The sequence below is a fragment of the Callorhinchus milii genome, unplaced genomic scaffold, assembly GCF_018977255.1.
Source record: "Callorhinchus milii isolate IMCB2004 unplaced genomic scaffold, IMCB_Cmil_1.0 Scaffold2, whole genome shotgun sequence".
NCBI lineage: Eukaryota > Metazoa > Chordata > Chondrichthyes > Chimaeriformes > Callorhinchidae > Callorhinchus > Callorhinchus milii.
In genome coordinates, this window is record NW_024704743.1 from 90,089,318 (window position 1) to 90,110,542 (window position 21,225).

General features: G+C 40.7%; 1 protein-coding gene across 4 annotated transcripts in view; it reads right to left on the reverse strand.

Annotated features, from left to right (window-relative positions):
• Positions 1-21,225, reverse strand: part of rims2a (regulating synaptic membrane exocytosis 2a) — a 390,995-nt gene that overhangs the window by 179,928 nt on the left and 189,842 nt on the right. For 3 of the 4 annotated variants that reach the window (XM_042332190.1, XM_042332192.1, XM_042332191.1), the window contains exons 10-14: positions 18,753-18,924; positions 9,721-9,874; positions 4,065-4,136; positions 1,974-2,124; positions 148-258 (exon numbers count right to left, since the gene is read on the reverse strand). In XM_042332190.1, coding sequence (XP_042188124.1) covers positions 148-258; positions 1,974-2,124; positions 4,065-4,136; positions 9,721-9,874; positions 18,753-18,924 — 660 coding nt within the window. Of the gene's footprint in view, positions 1-147; positions 259-1,973; positions 2,125-4,064; positions 4,137-6,604; positions 6,632-9,720; positions 9,875-18,752; positions 18,925-21,225 lie in introns of all 4 variants that reach the window. The other variant, XM_042332189.1, reaches the window with a different exon arrangement.

Sequence of the window (21,225 nt, forward strand, 5' to 3'; positions counted from 1 at the left end):
GATGGAAGCATGAGCAATGACATCTGTAGGAGGCTACTGGTGTCAACATCTTTAACAGTAACCAAACTCATATTGCAGTGGTTATTCATTTAAAGTATTGCAACTAGCTTTCCTCAAAGCAACAAAGAAATAATAATTTCTAATTACCTCTCCCTTTCTGGAGAGTAATGGTCATCCGTCATTCTGTGTCTCTCCATTCGGCTCATGGTATTGTACTGTATGGAAGTGCGACTGCCTCGAGGACCAGGTTCTGAACTTCTACAAAACACAAATCAATACAGTAGCAATACTAAGAGTGGGCTAATAAACTGGAGTGCAATTTGCAATATTTTGCAAGAACTTTCTTGATAAGAAGCAAGTATTTCCAAAACACCCAGCTGCATTCTTCAGCATATTCGACATTTTAGAAGCTTGACCATTACACATATTCTGGTAATAAATACCGCAAATTACACCTCATTACCAAACAAATCCAAAGAATTTAACATATAATGAGGTGTGAAATTATCCTCTCCAATATGCCTGAATCCTAAATTAATCACTGATGTGAGCTTTGTAGTATTAGAAGAGTGCATACCTCCTCTCTTTAAACTACATGTTGTTATTACCTCAGGCACATTGGCTAATAATTTCACAAGCATCAGTTTACTGCTTATTTTCAATGCCATTTGTAATGATACAACAGAGCAAACCCAGTATTGGGGAGGAACTGAAAATAATCTGAGCACAAAATAAACACATACCTTCTAAACTAATTACGCAATATGATTAGGCTCTTATAATTTAATAAACGTTAGGACAACTTGAATCTGATTTCTTTCTCACTCTTGAATTTCTCAGATCCTCTCCTGAAGGCACTGACATGTGAAGGAGTAGGGTTCTGTGTCACCAGCTAATTTCAGTCAAGTAGCCATCTTCAGTTTGAGCACTGTGTAAATAGGCTACAAAAATACTCTCAGATATGACTTGCTCAAGGAAGGGAGCATTCTGCACACGAGCAACTAAGCTCTGAGCACAGAGCTCCATTAAACAACATTCAACATGGTTAAAGATAGTAAAGTTTGGCCACTCTCTAATGACTATCCTAAAGATGATGAAATAGGTGCCTCCAAAATGTTTAAGTGTTTCAATTTAAAGCTTGTCTGCAATAAAATAGTTATAGCTATACTTTATCCTTGCACATTATCTCTATTCTGAAGGTGATTATAATAGATAAAGATCTTTTGTTGCTGTTGGCTGATGAAGGTGACAGGTGCAATGAGTTTTGGGCTCGTTCCAAGTGCTACTGGTCCATTAAAACCACATGCTCTGTGCTGGGCAAAGAGCCCATAGAACAGTAGAGATGTGCTGGTGTGCAATGACTCGACTCGCAACACATATGTTGCCAGGATGTAAGCCTGACTTCTATGTGTATCACCAGATCACAAGATTGGTCTGGGTAAAGAAGGCCCTTCAGTCCATCCGATATCATCCTCCAGAACACCTACCCCCATCGCTGCTCAAGTTGCTTTTTAAATAAGTCCTGGCTTCTAACAACTTTCTTTGCAATGTGTTCCAGTTTTTCATTACCCTCTGTGTAAACACAAACTTCTTGGTGTCTGTCCTGAAATGCCCTTTACAACTCTAAACCTAAGTCCTTTTGTCCTACTGTCTTGATACATCCTGAAGTATTGATCTGTGTTTACTTTTTCAATGTCAGTTAACATTTCATATACATCTATAAGGTCCCTCTGAATCATCTTCGTTCAAGACTGAAGAGCCCTAGCTTGTCTCGTGTTGCTCATAGCTCATTCCTCTAACTCTGGGAATGATCTTCATTGCTCTCCTCCGCACCGCCTCTAGGGCTTAGGCAGCCCTCTTTCGTCGCAGTAACCAGAACTGTATGCAGTATTGTGCATTACTGGAGATTGTACAGCCAGAGTATGACATCAGAGGTTTCATAGAAATGCATAGATCAGTGTTTATAATCATACCTTTGAGGAGGAGGGACACTGGGGGACCGGGAACGGTTCCTTCCCATGCTGCTACCTCGATGCAATGGCTGTGAACAATGGTTTGATGACATGACCTGCTCTGGAACAGATAACGTTGAACTCTGGATGTCTCTCCCATTGTGCCTATAATCTGAAGTCAGAAATACAATACGAAAAAAATACAAAATTAATACACAATAAAAACAAAATGTACACAAAAGAGGTTTTAGACTTGGTTCTTATAAAATATCAAAACGCCTCGTCAGTTCTATAGTTGATACAACTCAGGATTTCACTTCAAACATATTCTATGTTACCATGCTTTTGCAGTATGTGTGTGCCCGATGATGATAATGATGATAACCCAGTAAGTGTGTGTCAGATCTGAAAATTCTTAAATTGGGCCTGGAAAGAGCATGCTTTACATAATAATAATCCTTGCATTTGATATAGCGACTTATCACATCCTCGAGATGTCTCAAAGCACTTCACAGAATGTACCACAAAATGAATTGCCTGTATATTTTGTGGGGTCACAGCAGTGACCCCAAACAGTCGTGGATTGAGTGACCAGATAATTATTTCTTAATTTTTCTTTTTTTTAAAAAGGGATTATTATTCCCGGAAAGCGATCGGCTAATCAACTAACAACCAGGTTCCTACTTACTGCTAGGTAAATTTGCCTAACGTTTTGTTTTGCCCTGCCTGGGAGTCAAACCCAGGTCATCTTGCTTGCGAGACAAGTGGTCTACACTGAGCTACAGGACTCCACAGGGTATTCAAGCATCTTCACCAGGTACTAAAAATAACTATGAAACTAAAAAGTTGAAGTTAACAAACGTTCCAGCAGCTACAATTCAAACCAAAACATGTTTTAAAAAAATAACACAAGACACTGCTGAACAGGTTGGTGGGAGAAACCACCACCAGAAGACGGAGGGGTATTTAGCTTCCACCAATCATCAAGTACTAGGTACAAAATCACAAAATTTGTCTCTTGTTACAGTCATCACCAGTATTAATTATTATCATCACATATTGCAAACTTAACTCCTATGATTCAACAGCACAAATTTCAAAGAAATAAGAACCTAAGAAATGCTAGACGAAAAAAGACCAAAGTCCATCTAGTTCGCCTTCCTGACAGTCGCATGCACATGTGTCCCAAACTACCTATGTACTATATCCCATAATGTTATTTCCTAAAAGAAAACCATCTAATCTGTGATTGAAAGAATCAACACTTCCTGCTTCAAGGGAGACCTAGGGAGCCTGTTCCACAGGTTCACTATTCAAAATGATTATAATCTATAGAATAATAATAATAGTCTTCCACGTGGGGAGAACATCTGAAAGTACTTCACAGAATTCACTGTGTAGTGCAGTAAAGTGTCGTGGCTCTGTATTTTGCAGGCAAACATGATAGCCAATTTTCTATAGCAATGTAATGGCTAAAATCAGCTATGAAGTGAATGGACAATTCTCTGTGAAGGATTTTTGGCCAGGACACCGAGATAAACTCCCTATATATGGCAGCTCCTCATGCTTGTGGACACCTCAGTAATGAGGGCAATATGTTACCAGGATATCTTTCCGGTTATTTGAAACTGACAGTGACCAAAATCTTAAACTCACTAATGAGGGGCACCTCACTGAAATGGCGAAATAGCCAACCTACTAACTACCTTAACAGAGTTTTTATGATACATGCAAAGTCATGTGGATCAACAGAGTAAAATATCTGCCATTTGATGGTGATAATTATCATTGGCAATAATTATTTAATGGAATGTTGTATTCTTCACTCCAATAAATCCTGTGAATTGATTTGAGACTTCATGGAAATGTGATAAAGCATTATATCAAATGGAAGGAAAATTATTATTACATATTTGGCTAATAGCTTTTCATTGGTTCTGGATTTGGGTCCCACAGAACTCAACTCAGATGTTAATCATGAGGATAATATTTCAGAGTTTCACAGTGGCATGGTTGAACACCAAGCAAGGGAGCATGAGGTAGGTGACCATGGGTATGGTCAAAGAGGCAGGTTTAAATAAAAGCATGTTTGCTGTGTGAAGCTCTTCTTACCTGAAGGAACAACCCCAACACCATCATCACAGTCGTAGTCAGACACTTCACTGTCACTGATGCGTTGTGATCCTGAAGTCAAAAGATACAGATTTTTAAGTATGTTTTGCTCATTTTCCAGATTGGAATCTTGTAGCCATTAAATACATTTCTTTCCACTTCACAACATGCACACACGTAAAAGAATTATAAATGACTTTACAGAAAAACAAGATATTTATTAGACCAGAAAGCAGGTTTATAAGCTCTATTAGCTACTGTTTTCTATGTACATGTATTTACAATATCAAAGGAAAGCAGAAGCAATCTAATTCTCATCTACTGTATATCTATAGCATGCTTATCTCCCCTATGCTCACTGCAGTCAATTTCTGGATTCAATTCTGTAGAGGGATTGATTGCCCTTTTTAATTATGTCCCAATTGCTCTAAGCCTAGTATTGTCTTATTTATTTTTAAGTTTTCGCGATGGAAATGTTTGCAGAGTCAGGGGGGAAATATTGTGACTGGCTTAATACAGATTTGTAGGCTTTTTATTGGAAACGACTACTGTTACATTTTCTGTTATATATGCCGTGTGTTGTCTTCCCAAATCATGAGCAAAGCAGAAGTGTTTTAATCTCTTCCAGGGATTTGATGGATTGGCAATTGAAAGCACAGTACTAGACTGGGGGATATTGGGGTCTTTGCTGCAGTGTCTGCAGGTACTCAACACATCCTTCAGTTCATCAGTTCCCCTTGTTTACATTTTTGCATAAGATCCCATTTCATCTCACTTCTGCCAAGATGCCAGATCTGCATCCCACTAAATCCCACTTGAACCTAACTAATTCTGTGCTAGTGCTAAGACTCAATAAATGCAAAGAAAATGTTAGCATGGAAGGAAGCCAATTATCCCATGATGTTTAAACTTGTTTAAATCACCTGTTTTAATGAAACCGACCATCCAACATTGCTTAATATTTTTACTTCCCAGGTATTTAGCTATACCCATTTGAGTGATTCTATTCTGTTCTATAAGATGATAGCTCATCCAGAGGCCAAGTATGAAGTTGCTACTTCCATGAAATCATTTATTGAAAATAATGAAATCACATACATTACAATACTCTGTATGTATCGTGTAATAAAAAACATATTATTGTTTAGTGGCATATTAGAAAGTGACAGAAACTGGTCCTACAATGTGAGATTGGCTATTCTAATATCACGGTGCTGGACAAGGGGAATTTTTTATATGAAAGAGGAGCTCCCTCAAGGATGTCCCAATTCTATTTAAAAGGTCTTTACAAGGTAACAATATAACAATCTCACTCAACTATAAACAATATGTGTTTTTAAACTGGACTAAACTGGATAGAAGGAAAGTTACATTGTAAATAGATTATGTATATGGTTTTAACTTTTATAGAAATGTAGCCTAATTTAGTTAAACAAAATAGGTTTACTTTATTTAAATTTAGAGAAAAATAGGATGGAAACAAATAGCTTTTTATTTAAATTTATTGTAGAAAAATGTAACTTACTGATTCAACTAAGAAATGGATACTATTCCCCCACCTAATAAAATAGTTGAATGACAGTGTTTATTTTGCACCAATTTTTTTCCTAAGCTAAAAATACTATAACAACTATTCAACTTCAGGGTGTCCGTTATAGAGTCTGTGACAGATATAGGTTACCACTACACTTAATTATTTTAAAAAAAACACTCTGCAAATGTTGCATTTCCAATGCTCTTCTTTCCTGAAGGTGTCCTTGTCCTTTTTTGGGAATGTCAGATTGTTAGATCTGTATGAGATATGCAAATTGGAAATTCATGAATCCAGCAAAGTCTAGAATTAGTGTGGGTCATGGCTGCATCTTGTGCAACATAAGCTACTGTAGAACAGCAATGACTAGTGAGTTATTATTAGCAAGAATAACCTTGTTAGCAGCTGGAGTCCTGCAAGGGAATAACCTGCAATTCCAATTCCATCCCATCCCTTTGAAAAAGACTGCAACTTGCAGTAATATAACAAGCACATTTTCTATATACATAAGTCTACTTTAGGTCTCAATGAAATCTAAAAAATTGTTTTGCAAATGAAGACACAGGACGCACTAGTGATTTCTATGCAAGGCTCTCCAGCCAGTTGCACATTTTGTTTGTTTGCTTACTTGTAAAGCATAAAAAGACAAGTGCTGAATCTGTTAGAGTAATACTGTGAAAGGCTAATAGAGTCATTATACAGTTTCAAGCCCTGTTCCAAAATCTGTGAAAAAGATCACTATCAAGCACAGGAATATAATCAAGGAGTGATTGATGAAACAATCATTTTGAAGTAATGTTAAGGGAGACAGGGAAAAAAAGGCATTCAGGAGAGAGATGAGATGAAGCTTGTGTAATAGGATGTGAAGTTGATCATGTATGTACCTCAGCATCTCTCTACATGCACAGCCAGAACACTCTGCAACAATCACGTTCTGATGCTCATTTCTAACACACCAACACGTGTTATTTTCTCTCTCTAAAACCACGGAGGAATTCTAAGCATTTACCTGAGTATAACGAATATGGTACTGTATCTGGAAAATAAATATCAGAATGGAACAACACTGATGAAAATAAGCAAATAATGGAAATGAACAGTAAATATGCCTAGTTTGTTAACAGATATAACCAATGCTGGATTCACACAAGCTGGTTATTTCTGAGTAGATAATTACCATCAAGTAATCATTTAGCTACCAGAGCAGGCATTAAAGCAAAATTAAAACTTATATTGTTAAAACTAGTTGAGCTAATCAAAAAACACAAGATCTCGAACTGCCCCTGTTGACTTGTGCTCATCTCTGTCCTATCTACTAACTGTTTTATTGGTCACTCTGTTGTTTTATGTGGAAATACAGGCTTTCCAGTTGTTGAAATCATTTAGCTGAATCATGTACTTTAAAGGAAATATTGCTGTAGCAGCATACAATACAAAGTTACATTTGTATAGTGCCTTTCACATCAAGAGGACGTCCCAATGTGCTGGACAGTCATCAATTTGGACCCCGGGGGGGGGGGGGGGGGGGGAGTGGGGGGGACATGCCTTGAAGAAGGCAAGGGTGGGAGCGAGGCGAAGAGAATGTGGAATGGAGTTCCAAAGGGTAGGGGCAGAGGCAAAAGGCCCGACTGGTGATGGTGGGGTGGACGGGCGTGGGATGTAGAGCAGGCCAGAGCCTGCTGAGCAGAGAAAGCAGACTGGGTTGATATGGGGTTAGCAGATCACAAAGGTAGGAGGGGCAGGCAATAGAGAGCCTTGAAGGTGAGGATGAGGATTTTGAACTCTCTCCTCTTTGGGATGGGGAGCTAGTGGAATGGATAAACCTGGGATATAAATAATGCAGAATAAATTTTCTTTTTTTTTGAAAATTCACACTTTCAGGGCAGCTTGAACAATATTTTTTGTGAAATTTATAGGCTTTTTGCATATTTTCCTTTCACCTTTTCAGACCGCTGATTATTTATTTAAAAAATTAAAATGGCAGTGGAATATTCAATGTTAGTATATAAACAAGGAGTAGTCTCAGTCACTATGCTTTTAACTGTAAAATAGTCTCAGCCCTACAGTGTGACTCTTACAAAACAGAGTGACTATTTTGATCTGAATATCTTCTTTTATGTGCAATAAAGGTAGGAGGGGTAGACGTAGGAAAATGAAATCATCACTAAGAATAGTTTTGCCCCAGTTCACGGACTTTAGTTCAGTGCTGTCCATACCACAGGCCAACACTGGCAGGGAGGATAAGGATGAGGACAACGGTGGAAGACTTGCTTGTACCAATCCACTCCGAACTGGCTGTGAGAAGGATGCAAGTGTTACCCACCTTCACTGAACCACTAGCCTGCACAAGGAATGTGACAGATATTGGGAAATGGGAGCTTATGATTGCATTCTATATTCATGCAAAGCAAATATCCTCTGTAGCAATCTAACGCAAATTTCATTAATATCCATTATGTCACGCTCCCAGCCCATTTTTTTAAAAAGATAGCTGATTTCTCTGCCCCTGCTCTCTTATCCTGTGGGAGCCTGCTGTTTTTCAGTTTCTCTCCCATATTTGGCACTGTCTAGACCATGAGCATCAGTGGTTAGTGTGACCGTGAAGATAATCACAATCTAGCTCAGTTCTGTCCTCACCCATTAGTGATAAACACTCTAAATGGGTTCACTGATTAGAGATTAAAAACAGGATTCTTATCTGATTTTTACTGATCCTCGCCTAGGGACAGAAAACTGAGGCCAATTGTAGTTCTTCAGCCAGTGTCTTGGCTGACCACAGCCAGTTCAACACAAATTAGGCATCAAATCTGTGGCCTTCCTGGTTTATAGTATGTCGGTACAAACTTAGCCTCCAACCACTTATTAACGGCCCATTTAACTGCATGCACCCTGTGTTTCTCTTCGTATCCCAACACAATATCAGGAGTAGTGAAGTGGAAGTGCCGCAATTGACGAAAATCCAAATTAGGATTTCACGATTCTGCCAATTGCATGGAATTGAACAAAATAACTTGTAATGTCATGCCATGGTTCTAATCTCTATGGGTAATGATGCTTTGCCTCACACCGAGAGCAACAAGATACTCTTTATGCTTCAGCTGAACATTAGAGCTCTGCAAAAAAAATCAGCAATATGCTGTAAAGTAATAACATCAACCATCCAGATCAGAACAAAGTAACAATTCATCTTGACATGTTAATCCATTCACCATCATAAAATTCATTTGAACAATATTCCTCTAGGTAACTATTATCACTGTGTAACATCAGAAATTATGACATGGCCTTGAAGCATTGATTCTTTCCAGCACATGCACAATGAGAGGACATAAATTGAACATTATCGCCAAAATTAAAAGGGTGAGGCTAGAAGCTTTTTTGTTATAAACGAACAAAGGAATATTATCATGTGGATTCTTTTACACAAATGGCTGATGAAACTGAGTCCTAAATAGCATTTAAAAAGTAATTGGATAAATATTTAAATGTTTCAGGAAACACTAGTGAGAGTGGGATAAGAGAACATGGCTCCAGTGGGGGAGCAAGTGCTCGCACAGACATGGTGGGCTAAATCGTCACCTTCCATGCCACAAGCGTTTTAGGATTCTATTCTACAAATTATGTTGAAAACATAATTTACCAAATGATCAACTTAAGGTGTGAGGATTGTTTTAATCCTCATTCTCCAAAGTGATGGGGGGGGGGGGTTCTTTGATGCTTCGCAAAAAAAAGAAAATCCTTGCCACTTTTCCGTCCTATGCCTCCATGAGTCCAGTTCATCCTTTGGCACCTTGTTCAAGTTGCCATTACGCATGTACAAGACCAGACAGTGAATGTTGGCAGGATATTCGGCTATAGGAGATTCACAGTCGAGAACAGCATCCACATTTGTGTACCTCTAGCTAGGTCACTATTACATTTGAAAGCACCTAACTGTCTCCCTACTTCCCTTTGGAACCTTCCTGCTCAATTCACTGGATAAGCTAGAGCTCCAGACCCTTAATCTTTAATGTTTAAGCATTAGACATTACTCTAGAACTTGTCTAGAATTCAGACAAAGTAAGTTGTGTTCATACTCGCCATCTTTAGGGGGAAAAAAAATGAATGCATGAACTGTGGACATACTTTGTAACCTCCGAGTTGGACTTTCACCGTGCAGGTGTCTACGTGGGGTATACGGTGAAGGTTGAGGAAGTGGCATTGATGAAACGTCATGTGTTTGTAGTTTGTACCAGTGTGGTTCATCATCCAGCAGAGCAGTTTCCAATTCTATAAGAATCTGTAACGGGAAGATAGGTGATAGACAGAGATGTATGACACTAGCATTGAATAGAAATAAATCTAGAAAATTTACAGATCGATGCAATATTTCAAATGCGCAACAATTATCCTTTTTAGCATCTTTGACAGATAAAAGCATTTCTACCTCAGATGAAGAAGATATCTGCACTTTGACACATCTCGAAGACATGAACTATTGCTTGGTTATAATAAGCCTTAACTATAGTCCTTTCATTTGATAGCGCCTTAGCACATTGTCAAGACGTCTCAAAACATTTCACAGGACTTTAATGTGAAGTATAATGTGTATTTTGTAAGCCAGTATGGCAGTCAATTTACTCAGAGCAATGTCCCACAAACAGTCAATGAAGTGAATGACCAATTTTATTTGGCAGAATATTGGCAGGTCACCAGGATCTTAAACGTCTATCTGAACAGGCAGATGCAATCTTGATTAATGTCCCATCGATGCATGGTACCTCCAACAGTTAAGCACACCCTCAGCACTGCAAGGGAATCAATGCCAGCCTAGACTATGAGTTTAAAGTCCCGACAAGGTACTTGAGTCCACAACCTTATAATTGAACACTAATTTGAGTAAACTTTGTGTTCCACATTTTAATGAGAAATTCCACTATAAGCGCATAATGAAGGTTTGTTTTAGTGAACACCATCTGTTTTATAGCACATTGTTAAAAGGAATTTACAGTCACTTCAACATCAAACCAATGTTATTTGCAGTTAAAACAAGCACATCTTTATCTGATGCCTAATTACCCTTTTGTGCGGTACAAACAGAACGTAAAAGGTTTGAAATGTTCCATGATCGTAGCCTTAAGACAAATAACTTGCAATTTAAGATTGTTCAGAATTTTTAAAAATTCTTAAATTTAATTTGAAAGCCGATTTTCTGCAGTCCTTAAAAAGAACCTGCTTCCAAACACTTTAGTATGAATTCGCTTTGAGGCACTTTGATAATGTTAAAAGGCACTTAATCAAACACGCAGATTGTTATTATTACTATTTTAATTTATGAATTTTTCAACGTACTGCACAATCTTTTTAAGACAAAGAGATCTTAAGGCTAAGACCATGAAAGATTTAGGCTTCTGATGAGGAGTAGCGAGATGCAATCTGCATCTCTCAAGTGGCTTGGCAGTAAGTAAGCAAGCAAGTATACGTACGTACGTAAGTACGTAAGTAAGTGTGACTTGTATGAGCACTCATCTCGCAAGCAAGAGGATCTGGGTTTGATTCCCGGGCACGTTGAAATGTTGGGCAGGTTTCCTTACTCCATACGTCTGTTTGCCTAACAGCAAGTAGGAACCCGGTTGTTAGTCGACTGACGGATCGCTTTTCTGGGATAATAATCCCTTCAAAAATAAATAAATAATAATAATTTGGTCACTCAATCCACAAATGTTTGTGGGACACTGCTGTGAGCAATCGGCTGCCACATTTTGCTATACAAAATATACAATCAATTCACTTTTCAGTATGTCCTGTGAAGCGCTTTGACACATCTCAAAGACATGATAAGGAGCTATATCAAATAAAAGTATTATTATTATTTATGTTATCTGGTCAACCCTTGTGGGATATAAATTGCAACCCATCGGGCTTCATCATCTTTCCTCTATCAGTGTGTACTGAACTGTACACGTTATTCTCAAACATCTCCTAAAAACACAATGGTCTGATACTGCAGACAAAGCTATTATGGGTCTATTGGTTTGTACAATTTACATGTGACTAAAGGCACGTTTGGCCCACATGTGAACACATTCACACAGATGAGTTATACATTATTTTAATTATATAGTTAACTCAATCAGAAGAAGAATTGGTGAATTACATTATTAATGAATCTTTCTCCTCTGTTGTTGGTTATATAATTCTGTAAATTTGTGTTTACACAACTCACATAATACACCTGCCAAGTGTCAAGGGAATGGATTCTAAACCTCAAATTACTGAAAACACAGTAAATGCCTTGCAGTTTCTTTGCATAATTTGTTCCAATTCAATATTTAAAACAATGTTTCTTACCATCCAAAACTGACTACTTCACAACAACTAATTACATTGTATAGCAGCTTTCGGGTTGGGAGGACATCCCACGCTGCTGGGACATCCTCCCAACATGAGAGGTAGCCAGTGAGAAATGGAGCTCAGTAAAACTCGCTAAATAGCACAAACAAATTTGTACTGTACAAAACAAACCACTGTAGTGAGTGAGTTGTGAGGATATTGTCCTATCTAGGATTTTACATGCATGTGAAAACTGCTTGGACTTCATCTTGTGGTTTATAATATTACCTGTGTAATTCGCTAAAATGATGGTCGAGTAATGTACTCCCCAGTAGCCGTTATTCACTACATAATAGTAATTGTCTCATACACTTAAAATAACATATTGTATATTTATTTACACATTGGTTGTCCTGGGAAATGTACTGCTTGGAGGGCTACAGGATTAATCCCAGAACTGAGGGGCAGAGCTATGGGGAAATATTAATCACCCTTTCTTAGAGCTTTCTCTATTGAAAAGAGAAGTTTGAGAGAGATTTAAATCTAAAATTATTAAGGGTTTAGAAAATTGGAACGCAAATAAGGTTTTAATTCCTTGTTTTGAAGTGACTCTTGTCTCAAGGACAGATAAAGTTGCTGCATTGGCTGCAAAAATACTGATGATTTTTAACCAGTGAATAAACATTTTGAAAACAGTTGTTCCAAATTAGGTGATGGTTTGGGAACAGGGAGGCAGAAGAGGAAAAGAAGACAAAAAGATTTGAACTGGGTAGAACCCGAGAAAAAAAGCACAAATCAAGTTAGGAATTTTTAAAAAGTGCAATGACAAAGCAAATAAAACAAAAAGAAATGACAACAGGCTGAGCACAAGCAAAGGGCTTACATTTTTTAAGTTTAAAAATTGTCTTGCTTGAGCAAAGAACCCAAATAAGGTAGACTTCAGCCTGTAATAAACCTGTAATTTATTATAATTTACACTGTGGTGTCAAATAACTGCAGAATTGTGTTCTACGGTTCAGAGAAAGGTAAAGCAGATTAATCTTCCACCATTTTATGCCATCTTAAATTTTAAGACATAATAGTCTAATAGGCTTTTAGTGCCTAAAGACATGAGAATCGCAAAACAGTGCTGGTGCAATCATTTACATTGGAAGGCAAAGAAGGTTGACCATCCATCAATGTTCACTGATATATTTACTGGCCAGCATATGGTATTAATAGCAAGGCAATTTTTACCCTCAGTGCCAACACTTGAACTGCATTTGAACTGATATGCCCAGTACCACAGGTTAACAACAACAACAAAATTACATTTGTGTAGCGCCTTTCATGTCGGGAGGACGTCCCAAGGCGCTGGACAAACAGAGTTATAGACCCAAGCTGGGGGTCGTAGTGGGGGAGAGTGGAGGGCAGGGGGGGAAGCAGGGACATTGAAAGCATGGTCAAAGAGGAAGGTCTTGAGGTGGGTCTTGAAGGTGGCGAGGGAGGGGGCGAGACGGAGGGACTGGGGGATGGAGTTCCAGAGGGTGGGGGCAGAGTGGCAGAAGGCCCACCTACCATTAGTGGGGAGAGTAAGGTGGTGGACGTGAAGCAGGCCGGAGCCCGCTGAGTGGAGGGAGCGAACAGGGTGGTAGGGGGTTAGGAGGTCGGAGAGGTAGGAGGGAGCAAGACCGTGCAGGGTTTTGAAAGTGAGGATCTTGAACTGTATCCTCTGTGTGATGGGAAGCCAGTGGAGTTGGGCAAGGATGGGGGTGATAGGGTCGCGGAGCCTAGTGCAGGAGAGGATAAGGGCTGCAGAGTTCTGGCTGATCTGCAGCCTGTGGAGGGAGGAGTTGGGGAGGCCAACAAGCAGTGAGTTTGCATAGTCGAGTGTTGATGTAAATGAAGGTGTGTATGAAGGTTTCGCTGGCCTGTGGTGTGAGACAGTGTCGGAGCTGAGTGACGTTGCGGAGGTGGGGGAAGGCAGAGCGGGTCATGGCGCAGATGTGAGGTAGAAAGGATAGTTGAGGGTCAAACAAGACCCCAAGGTTCCGGACTGGCTTAGCAAGGTGGAGTGTGTATCCATGGATGGTGATGCTGGCAGCGCCTGAAGGACAGAGCCGATCAAGGACAGCGCCGTGGAGGTTGAGGTGAGAGGAGAGGTGGTGGATGAGGATAGAGTGGTCAAAGGTGTCAAAAGCAGCAGAGAGGTCAAGGAGGATGAGGAAGCAGAGGGAGCCCTGGTCGCAGATGGACAGAAGGTCATTTGTCACTTTGCCCAGGGCTGTTTCTGTGCTGTGGGCGACACGGAAACCCGATTGGAGGGGTTTGAGAAGGAAGTGGCAGGAGAAGAAGGAGCGAAGCTGAGAAGCAACAACTTGTTCCAGGACCTTGGAGAGGAAGGGGAGGTTGGAGATGGGGCGATAGTTAAAGAGTAGAGAAGGGTCCAGGGAGGGGTTTTTAAGCAGTGAGGGCAGCATTTTTTAATGGGGTGGGAACAGTACTAGAGGACAGGGAGAGGTTAACAATGTCAGTGAGTAGAGGGGCAAGGAGATGGAGCTGGGAGGTAAGGAGCGGGGTAGGGATGGGGTCGAGGGAGCAGGTGGGAGGTTTCATACGTGTTTTGGTGGTGATGAGAGGAGGAGGAGACAAGATCAAAGGTGTGGAGGGAGGGATGGGAAGGGGCCGGGGTGGGAGGAGGAGATAGGGAGGGGGTAGCAGATGCAATGGCAGAGGCAGCTGAGTGAATTCTCTCAACTTTGGATTCAAGGAGGTCCAACATCGCCTGAATTTTAAGCATAAAATTTGAGTTATTTTGTCCAGGTGGACTAATTGGCTGAGTGTTACTTTACAGGATAAAGGGAAAATAATAATCCTTACTTTTGGTGTTGTGCCTTTCTGGTCAGTAGGAAAGCTCAAAGCATTTTTGAGGATATATTGTGAAGTGCAGTGACTGTGTGTTTTGTGAGGAAAGAATAAGATTCCTTGGTGATGAGCAAATGACTCCCTGTAGGTCAACAGTTTAAAACATGGACGAGAATTTATTTTAAATCTTGCCATTTTCATTTGAAAGTGAATTATTTCTAATATGGAGAATATATCAGCATGAAAAGATATTTCAAACAAACTAAATAAGGCAAGTTACATTCTATGGGTAAAATTTGCGGTATTCCTTATTGAACACTAAACCAGCAGGTGGCAGCACACCCCTCCAAATAAATGCTTTCAGGTCCCAGCATCTGCCTTTTATCAAATCTAAGGAGGACAATGTTGGTTATGCATTTTCTAGTCTTACCCCTTGGGCTCTAATTTAGTGTTTTTTGTTAGTCGTCATCATCATCCCATCCCCACACCCCAACCCAAGTTAATCTACAAAATTCATCTTCTCCACCAACAAAACTTCACTTGATTGATTGTTGTGTTGAATTCTGGCCAAGTGCAGCTTTCAGCCCTTCTCAGTAGGACAACACTGGAAAAGTGATATCCAATGGAGACAATAAACAACAAAAACAAAACTGCATTTATAGAGCGCCTTTCACGTCGGGAGGACATCCCAAAGCGCTGAACAGTCAGATGTCGGAGCCCGAGCATGGGGGAGGGGTGGTGTAGGGGTGAGGGAAGGCAGAGAGGTGGGAGGGAGACCAAAGGCACAGTCGAAGAGAAGGGTCTTGAAACGTGTCTTGAAGGAGGCACGGGAGGAAGTGAGGCGAAAGGACCGTGGGATGGAGTTCCAGAGTGTGGGGTCAGAGAGTCTGAAAGCCCGGCCACCGATGGTAGGGCGGGTCGGGCGGGAGACATGGAGCAGGCTGGAGCCCGCTGAACGGAGGGAGCGGGCAGGTTGGTAGGGAGTCAGCAGGTCAGAGAGGTAGGAGGAGACAAGGTCATGGTAAGCCTTAAAGGTGAGGACGAGGATCTTGAACTCGATCCTCTGGGGGATGAGGAGCCAGTGGAGTCCGGCGAGGGTGGGAGTGATGGGGTCACGGAGCCTGGTGCGTGAGAGTGCACAAGCTGCAGAGTTTTGGATGATCTGCAGCTTGTGAGGGAAAAGTTCGGAAGGATGAGGAGGGAGTTCCTGCAGTCAAGGCTTGAGGTGACGAATGCGTGGGTGAGGGTTTCGGCAGCCTGAGAGGTGAGGCAGTGGCGGAGTCTGGCAATGTTGCGGAGGTGGTAGTAGGCAGTGCCGGTCATGGCACGGATGTGGGGGAGAAGGGACAGTTCAGGGTCAAACAAGACACCCAGGTTCCTGACTGGCTTAGTGAGGTTGAGTGTACAGCCGTGGAGACTGATGCTGCCAGCGCCTGAGGTGCAGAGGCACTGGCGCGAGCCAATCAGGAGGGCCTCGGTCTCTTGCTGACGTTGAGTTGGAGAAAGTTAGCCCTCGTCTAGGACTTGATGTCGGACAGGCAGTTGGTCAGGACCTCAGTAGTCCTGGAGTTCAGGGTGGAGGCAGAGAGGTAGAGTTGAGTGTCATCCGCATACATGTGGAAATTTACCCCATGTCTGCAGATGATGTCACCAAATGCATGCACACGGACTTGAACTGTACAAAATAAAAGTCATCCACTATACTTTGGAATAACAATGACAAGCGCTTAGAACCTGAAAAGAAAGAAACCACTAATTTGGGTTTGTGCTGCCACCTGGTGGTTTTACACTGGCGATATATAAGGAACACTGCAAATTTTAGCCCCACATCTGAACATTGTGCCAAGAGACTGGAGAGTGGCTAATGTTACCCCACTCTACAAAAAGGGGCAGAAAGACAAACCCGGAAATTACAGGTCAGTCAGCCTAACTTCGGTCATAGGAAAACTACTGGAGACCATAATCCGGGACAGAATACATCTCTATTTAGAGGAACATGAGGTAATTAGAGACAGCCTACATGGATTTGTTAAAGGCAAATCTTGCCTAACAAATCTAATAGAATTTTGTGAAGAGGTGATTGCGAGGGTTGATGAGGGAAATACGGTGAACGCTATTTACTCGTGGAGTCCTATAGCTCAGTGGTAAGACCACTCGCTTTGCAAGCAAGAGACCTGAGTTCAATTCCAGGCAGGGTGAAACCTTGGGCAAGTTTCCTTACTCCACATGCCTAATAATAATCCCTCCAAAAAACCAAAAACAATAATAAAATTGGTCATTTTTAATCTACGACTGTTTGTGGGACATTGCTGTGCGCAATTGGCTGCCGCGTTCGCCCACAAATACACAGTCAATACACTTTACAGTGTGTTCTGTGAAGCGCTTTGGGACGTCCTCCTCACATGAAAAGCGCTATATCAAATGCAAGGATTGTTATTATTATTATTTACATGGATTTCAAAAAGGCTTTTGACACAGTACCGCATAAGAGATTAATAAAAAAATTAGAGGCCCACGGTATTAAGGGGACAGTGGCAGTTTGGATTAAGAACCGGCTGAGTGACAGAAAGCAGAGGGTGGTGGTTAATGAGTGTTTCTCGAAATGGAAGGAGGTGTGCAGCGGTGTCCCCCAGGGATCGGTATTGGGACCACTGCTCTTTCTAATATATATTAATGATCTGGACTTGGGCATAGAGAGCACTATTTCCAAATTTGCAGATGATACAAAGTTAGGTAGGGTAGTAAATAGTGAGGAAGACTGTAACCAACTACAAGCAGACATACACAGAATGGTGGAATGGGCTGACATGTGGCAGATGGATTTCAATGTGGATAAGTGTGAGGTGATACACTTGGGTAGGAAAAATGATAGGAGGCAATATAGACTTGGTAGCTCAATCTTAAGGGGGGTGAACGTACAGAGAGATCTGGGTGTTCAAGTAAGCGAATCATTAAAGGTAGCGGGGTAGTAAAAAAGGCATTTGGTGTACTGAGCTTTATTAGTAGGGGCATAGAGTATAAGAGTAGGGAGGTTATGGTTAATCTATACAAAACACTGGTTAGGCCTCAGCTGGGGTATTGCGTCCAGTTCTGGGCACCTTACTTCAGGAAGGACATTAAGGCACTGGAAAGGGTGCAGAGGAGATAATAATAATAATAATAATAATCCTTGCATTTGATATAGCGCTTTTCACGTCAGGAGGACGTCCCAAAGCACTTCACAGAACACACTGTAAAGTGAATTGACTGTATATTTGTGGGCGAACGCGGCAGCCAATTGCGCACAGCAATGTCCCACAAAACAGTCGTAGATTGAAAATGACCAATTTATTTTTTGGGGGTTTTTGGAGGGATTATTATTAGGCGTGTGGAGTAAGGAAACTTGCCCAAGGTTTCGCCCTGACCTGCCTGGAATTGAACTCAGGTCTCTCGCTTGCAAAGCGAGTGCTCTAACCACTGAGCTACATGACTCCAAATTCACGAGATTCACGAGAATGATACCAGGAATGGGGAACCTTAGCTATGAGGACAGACTGGAGAAGTTAGGACTTTTCCCAATAGAGCAGAGAAGGTTACAGTCTTAAGATATCTACCAAAAGAAGCAGAGGGGAGGTTAGAAGAAATTTTTTCACTTAGCGAGTTGTTCAAATTTGGAATGATCTGCCTGAAAGGGTCGTGAAGTCCGATTCGATAACAGCTTTTAAGAGAGAACTGGATAGATATCTGGGGAAGACAGGTTTGCAGGTTTATGGGGAGAAAGCTGGTGATTGGGGTTAGTGAAAGTGACTTGCCCTGTCAAAGAGCCAGCATAGACTTGATGGGCCGAATGGCCTCCTTCTGTGCCGTAACATTCTATGAATCTATGAAAAAAAACATTAACGGCTTGAAAACTTTTGTACTCATTTACTATTTACAGGTTCATGCATGAGAATAGGAGAATATTATGGACATAAGCACTTGTGTGTGGTCTATGTGTGTGTGTGTGCATGTATGTATGTTACCTCTCCTAAAAATTCACTTTCTTCCTCTCGAACCCGAGCTTGGTCCCACAGGGTAATTTCCAACATTCTTTCCCGAAATTCTCTCCGATGAACTGGAGAATAAATAAACGTCTGATTCCACTTGGGTTCCAATGTTTTCTTCACTGTTTTTGTCCTTCTTTTGCTTTTATCACTGACAAGCAATCAAGGAACATAGGTTAGTGCTGCAGATATAACTTTTAACGACAACTTGCATTTATATAGTGTTCTTCATCTAGGGTGCCATCTCGGAGTGCTTCACAGGGATGGAATTGGACACCAAGCAAAGGAGGGAGGGGAAAGCTAAACCAGGAGTAGCATGTCTTCACTGCTGTGTTTTTGCTTACCCTCTGGCACTTCTAAAATGTTAACTCACTTCTGTTTCACACTGGAGGTACAACTAAACCAAGTCTCGTCCAGATGTGATGTCCAGAAATACACACTCACTTTGTAGCAGGGGTTGCCTACTATAGTGATAAGAAGCAGAACTCAGCCTGATCTTTTTCTTTCAGCAAGAAAATATTTCTGAAGGCGCACAACTATGTCTAATTAATATATGTGTAAAATGTCTGGACAGTTGCTCACAGGACACTCACAAAGTGACCCTGGATTGCATTCATACAAGAGTATCCTCATTGAGACTTCAACATACCATTGTCACCTAACAAGCATTCCTAGTTCAGGTACAGTAAGGTTCGATGTAGTCAAAGCTCCTTCCACTATGCCCTAATCTCAGAACAGCACCCATGCTGTAACAGTGTTAAACCAGTTATATTTGGGGTTCCCATGTGTGTAAAGGTTATTTCATTTTAGTTCTATTAAAATCAACAAAAAAGATAAGAAAAACACCTTCCCCGGCATAACTTAGTTAGTGTCCAATACAGTGGGACTACAGTGGACCTTTGAGAATATAGTTCTTCCAAAATAAATGTTATAACCTCTTTAAAATACACCTTATAGATAGAGGGTACAATGAGATACAACTCGTTTAACCTAATAACTCAGAAGTAGAAAATTGCAAGGGATTTACAGTCATCATTAAAGAAATATATAAATACATCATAGATCCAGATTGTGCATTCTGTATTTTTTTTATGGGGTAAGATACAATTCCCTTTATTTTGTTCCCAATATTGCTAGTGGCTTGACTATGCACTATCTTCAGGTAAGATTGCAAGTATCTGACCTATTCCTGGACTTCTGACTTTGCAATTCTGTGCACAGATAGATTAAACGTAATAGTCTATTAATAATATCATCTCTGACTTTCTAGGTCCCATAGCAGCATGCTGGGGTCTGACCTGCCCCCTTGTGTCATGCCAACTATAAGTCGATGCAGTATATCAGGTCTGGTACAGAGCACTGTAGAACTTCAACATGATTTTGGGGGATTTGGATTCCACTGTTTTGGCAATGTAACCCAGCATCCTGTTCAATCTGTTTATTGCTGCTGATCACTGTGTGAACAATTTTTATTTTTACAAGATATAGGGATTAGGGGATATGGGGTTAGGGCAGGTAATTAGAGTTAGGTCAGAAGATCAGCCATGATCTTATCGAATGGCGGGGTAGGCTCAAGGGGCCGAATGGCCTACTCTTGCTCCTAATTCTTATGTTCTTATGTTCTTATATTGAACACAAGCCAAATAAAACCCCAAGGTCTCTTTCAGCCTCTTCCTTGATAAGCTCTATCACATTCATGTAGTAGATGCGCCTTTTATTTTGACTGCCAATATGGATACTTTCCATCTACCTGCATTGAACTTCATTTGTCAGTAATTATCCCAGGGACATTATCCTGCATTTATATGCTCTCAGCTATGATCTTGGATTCCACAGTATCCCTAAGCTAAGTGTCAACTGTCTTTTCACTGAGTCAGAAATTCTGCATTTTTTTTTAAGAACAGGACAGAACAGCAGACCTCTCTGACAACCCCAATATCTCCCCAACTTCTCTTTGGCTTTCCTTCTACATCTTATATCCAATTATTTAACGTTTCACCAAGTGACCGACCGGGTGGTTTCAGGCCCAGTTAGCCCACTTGTTAAACCTTAATTTTGGGTTTGGTTAAAGTGAAAATGTCACCCTCCACTCCTTCAACATCACCTTGGTAACTTATTGCTGGGAAATAAATATTCAACAACAAAAAACCTTAAGAAGCCACTTCAGGATCTAAAATTTACAAAACAAAAATCTGCTCACCTAAAAGTAAAAAATGGTGGGCACTGGATTCTTAAAAGGGAGAACCTTGGAAGGGTGTGTGACACCCAGTGGGCGATAGTTTATTCAAGTGAATGCTGAGGAATGCCACTTTGTAAGCTTTTTTTTAAAGAAAACAGCTGGCTCTATATAGCCACAATACATGAATGACCTCTTAAGATAATTCCTGCCTATTTAAATTCTGCAAGTTTGAATATGTCGGGGAACAAAAGTGCACTTACAATTGTATGCTTT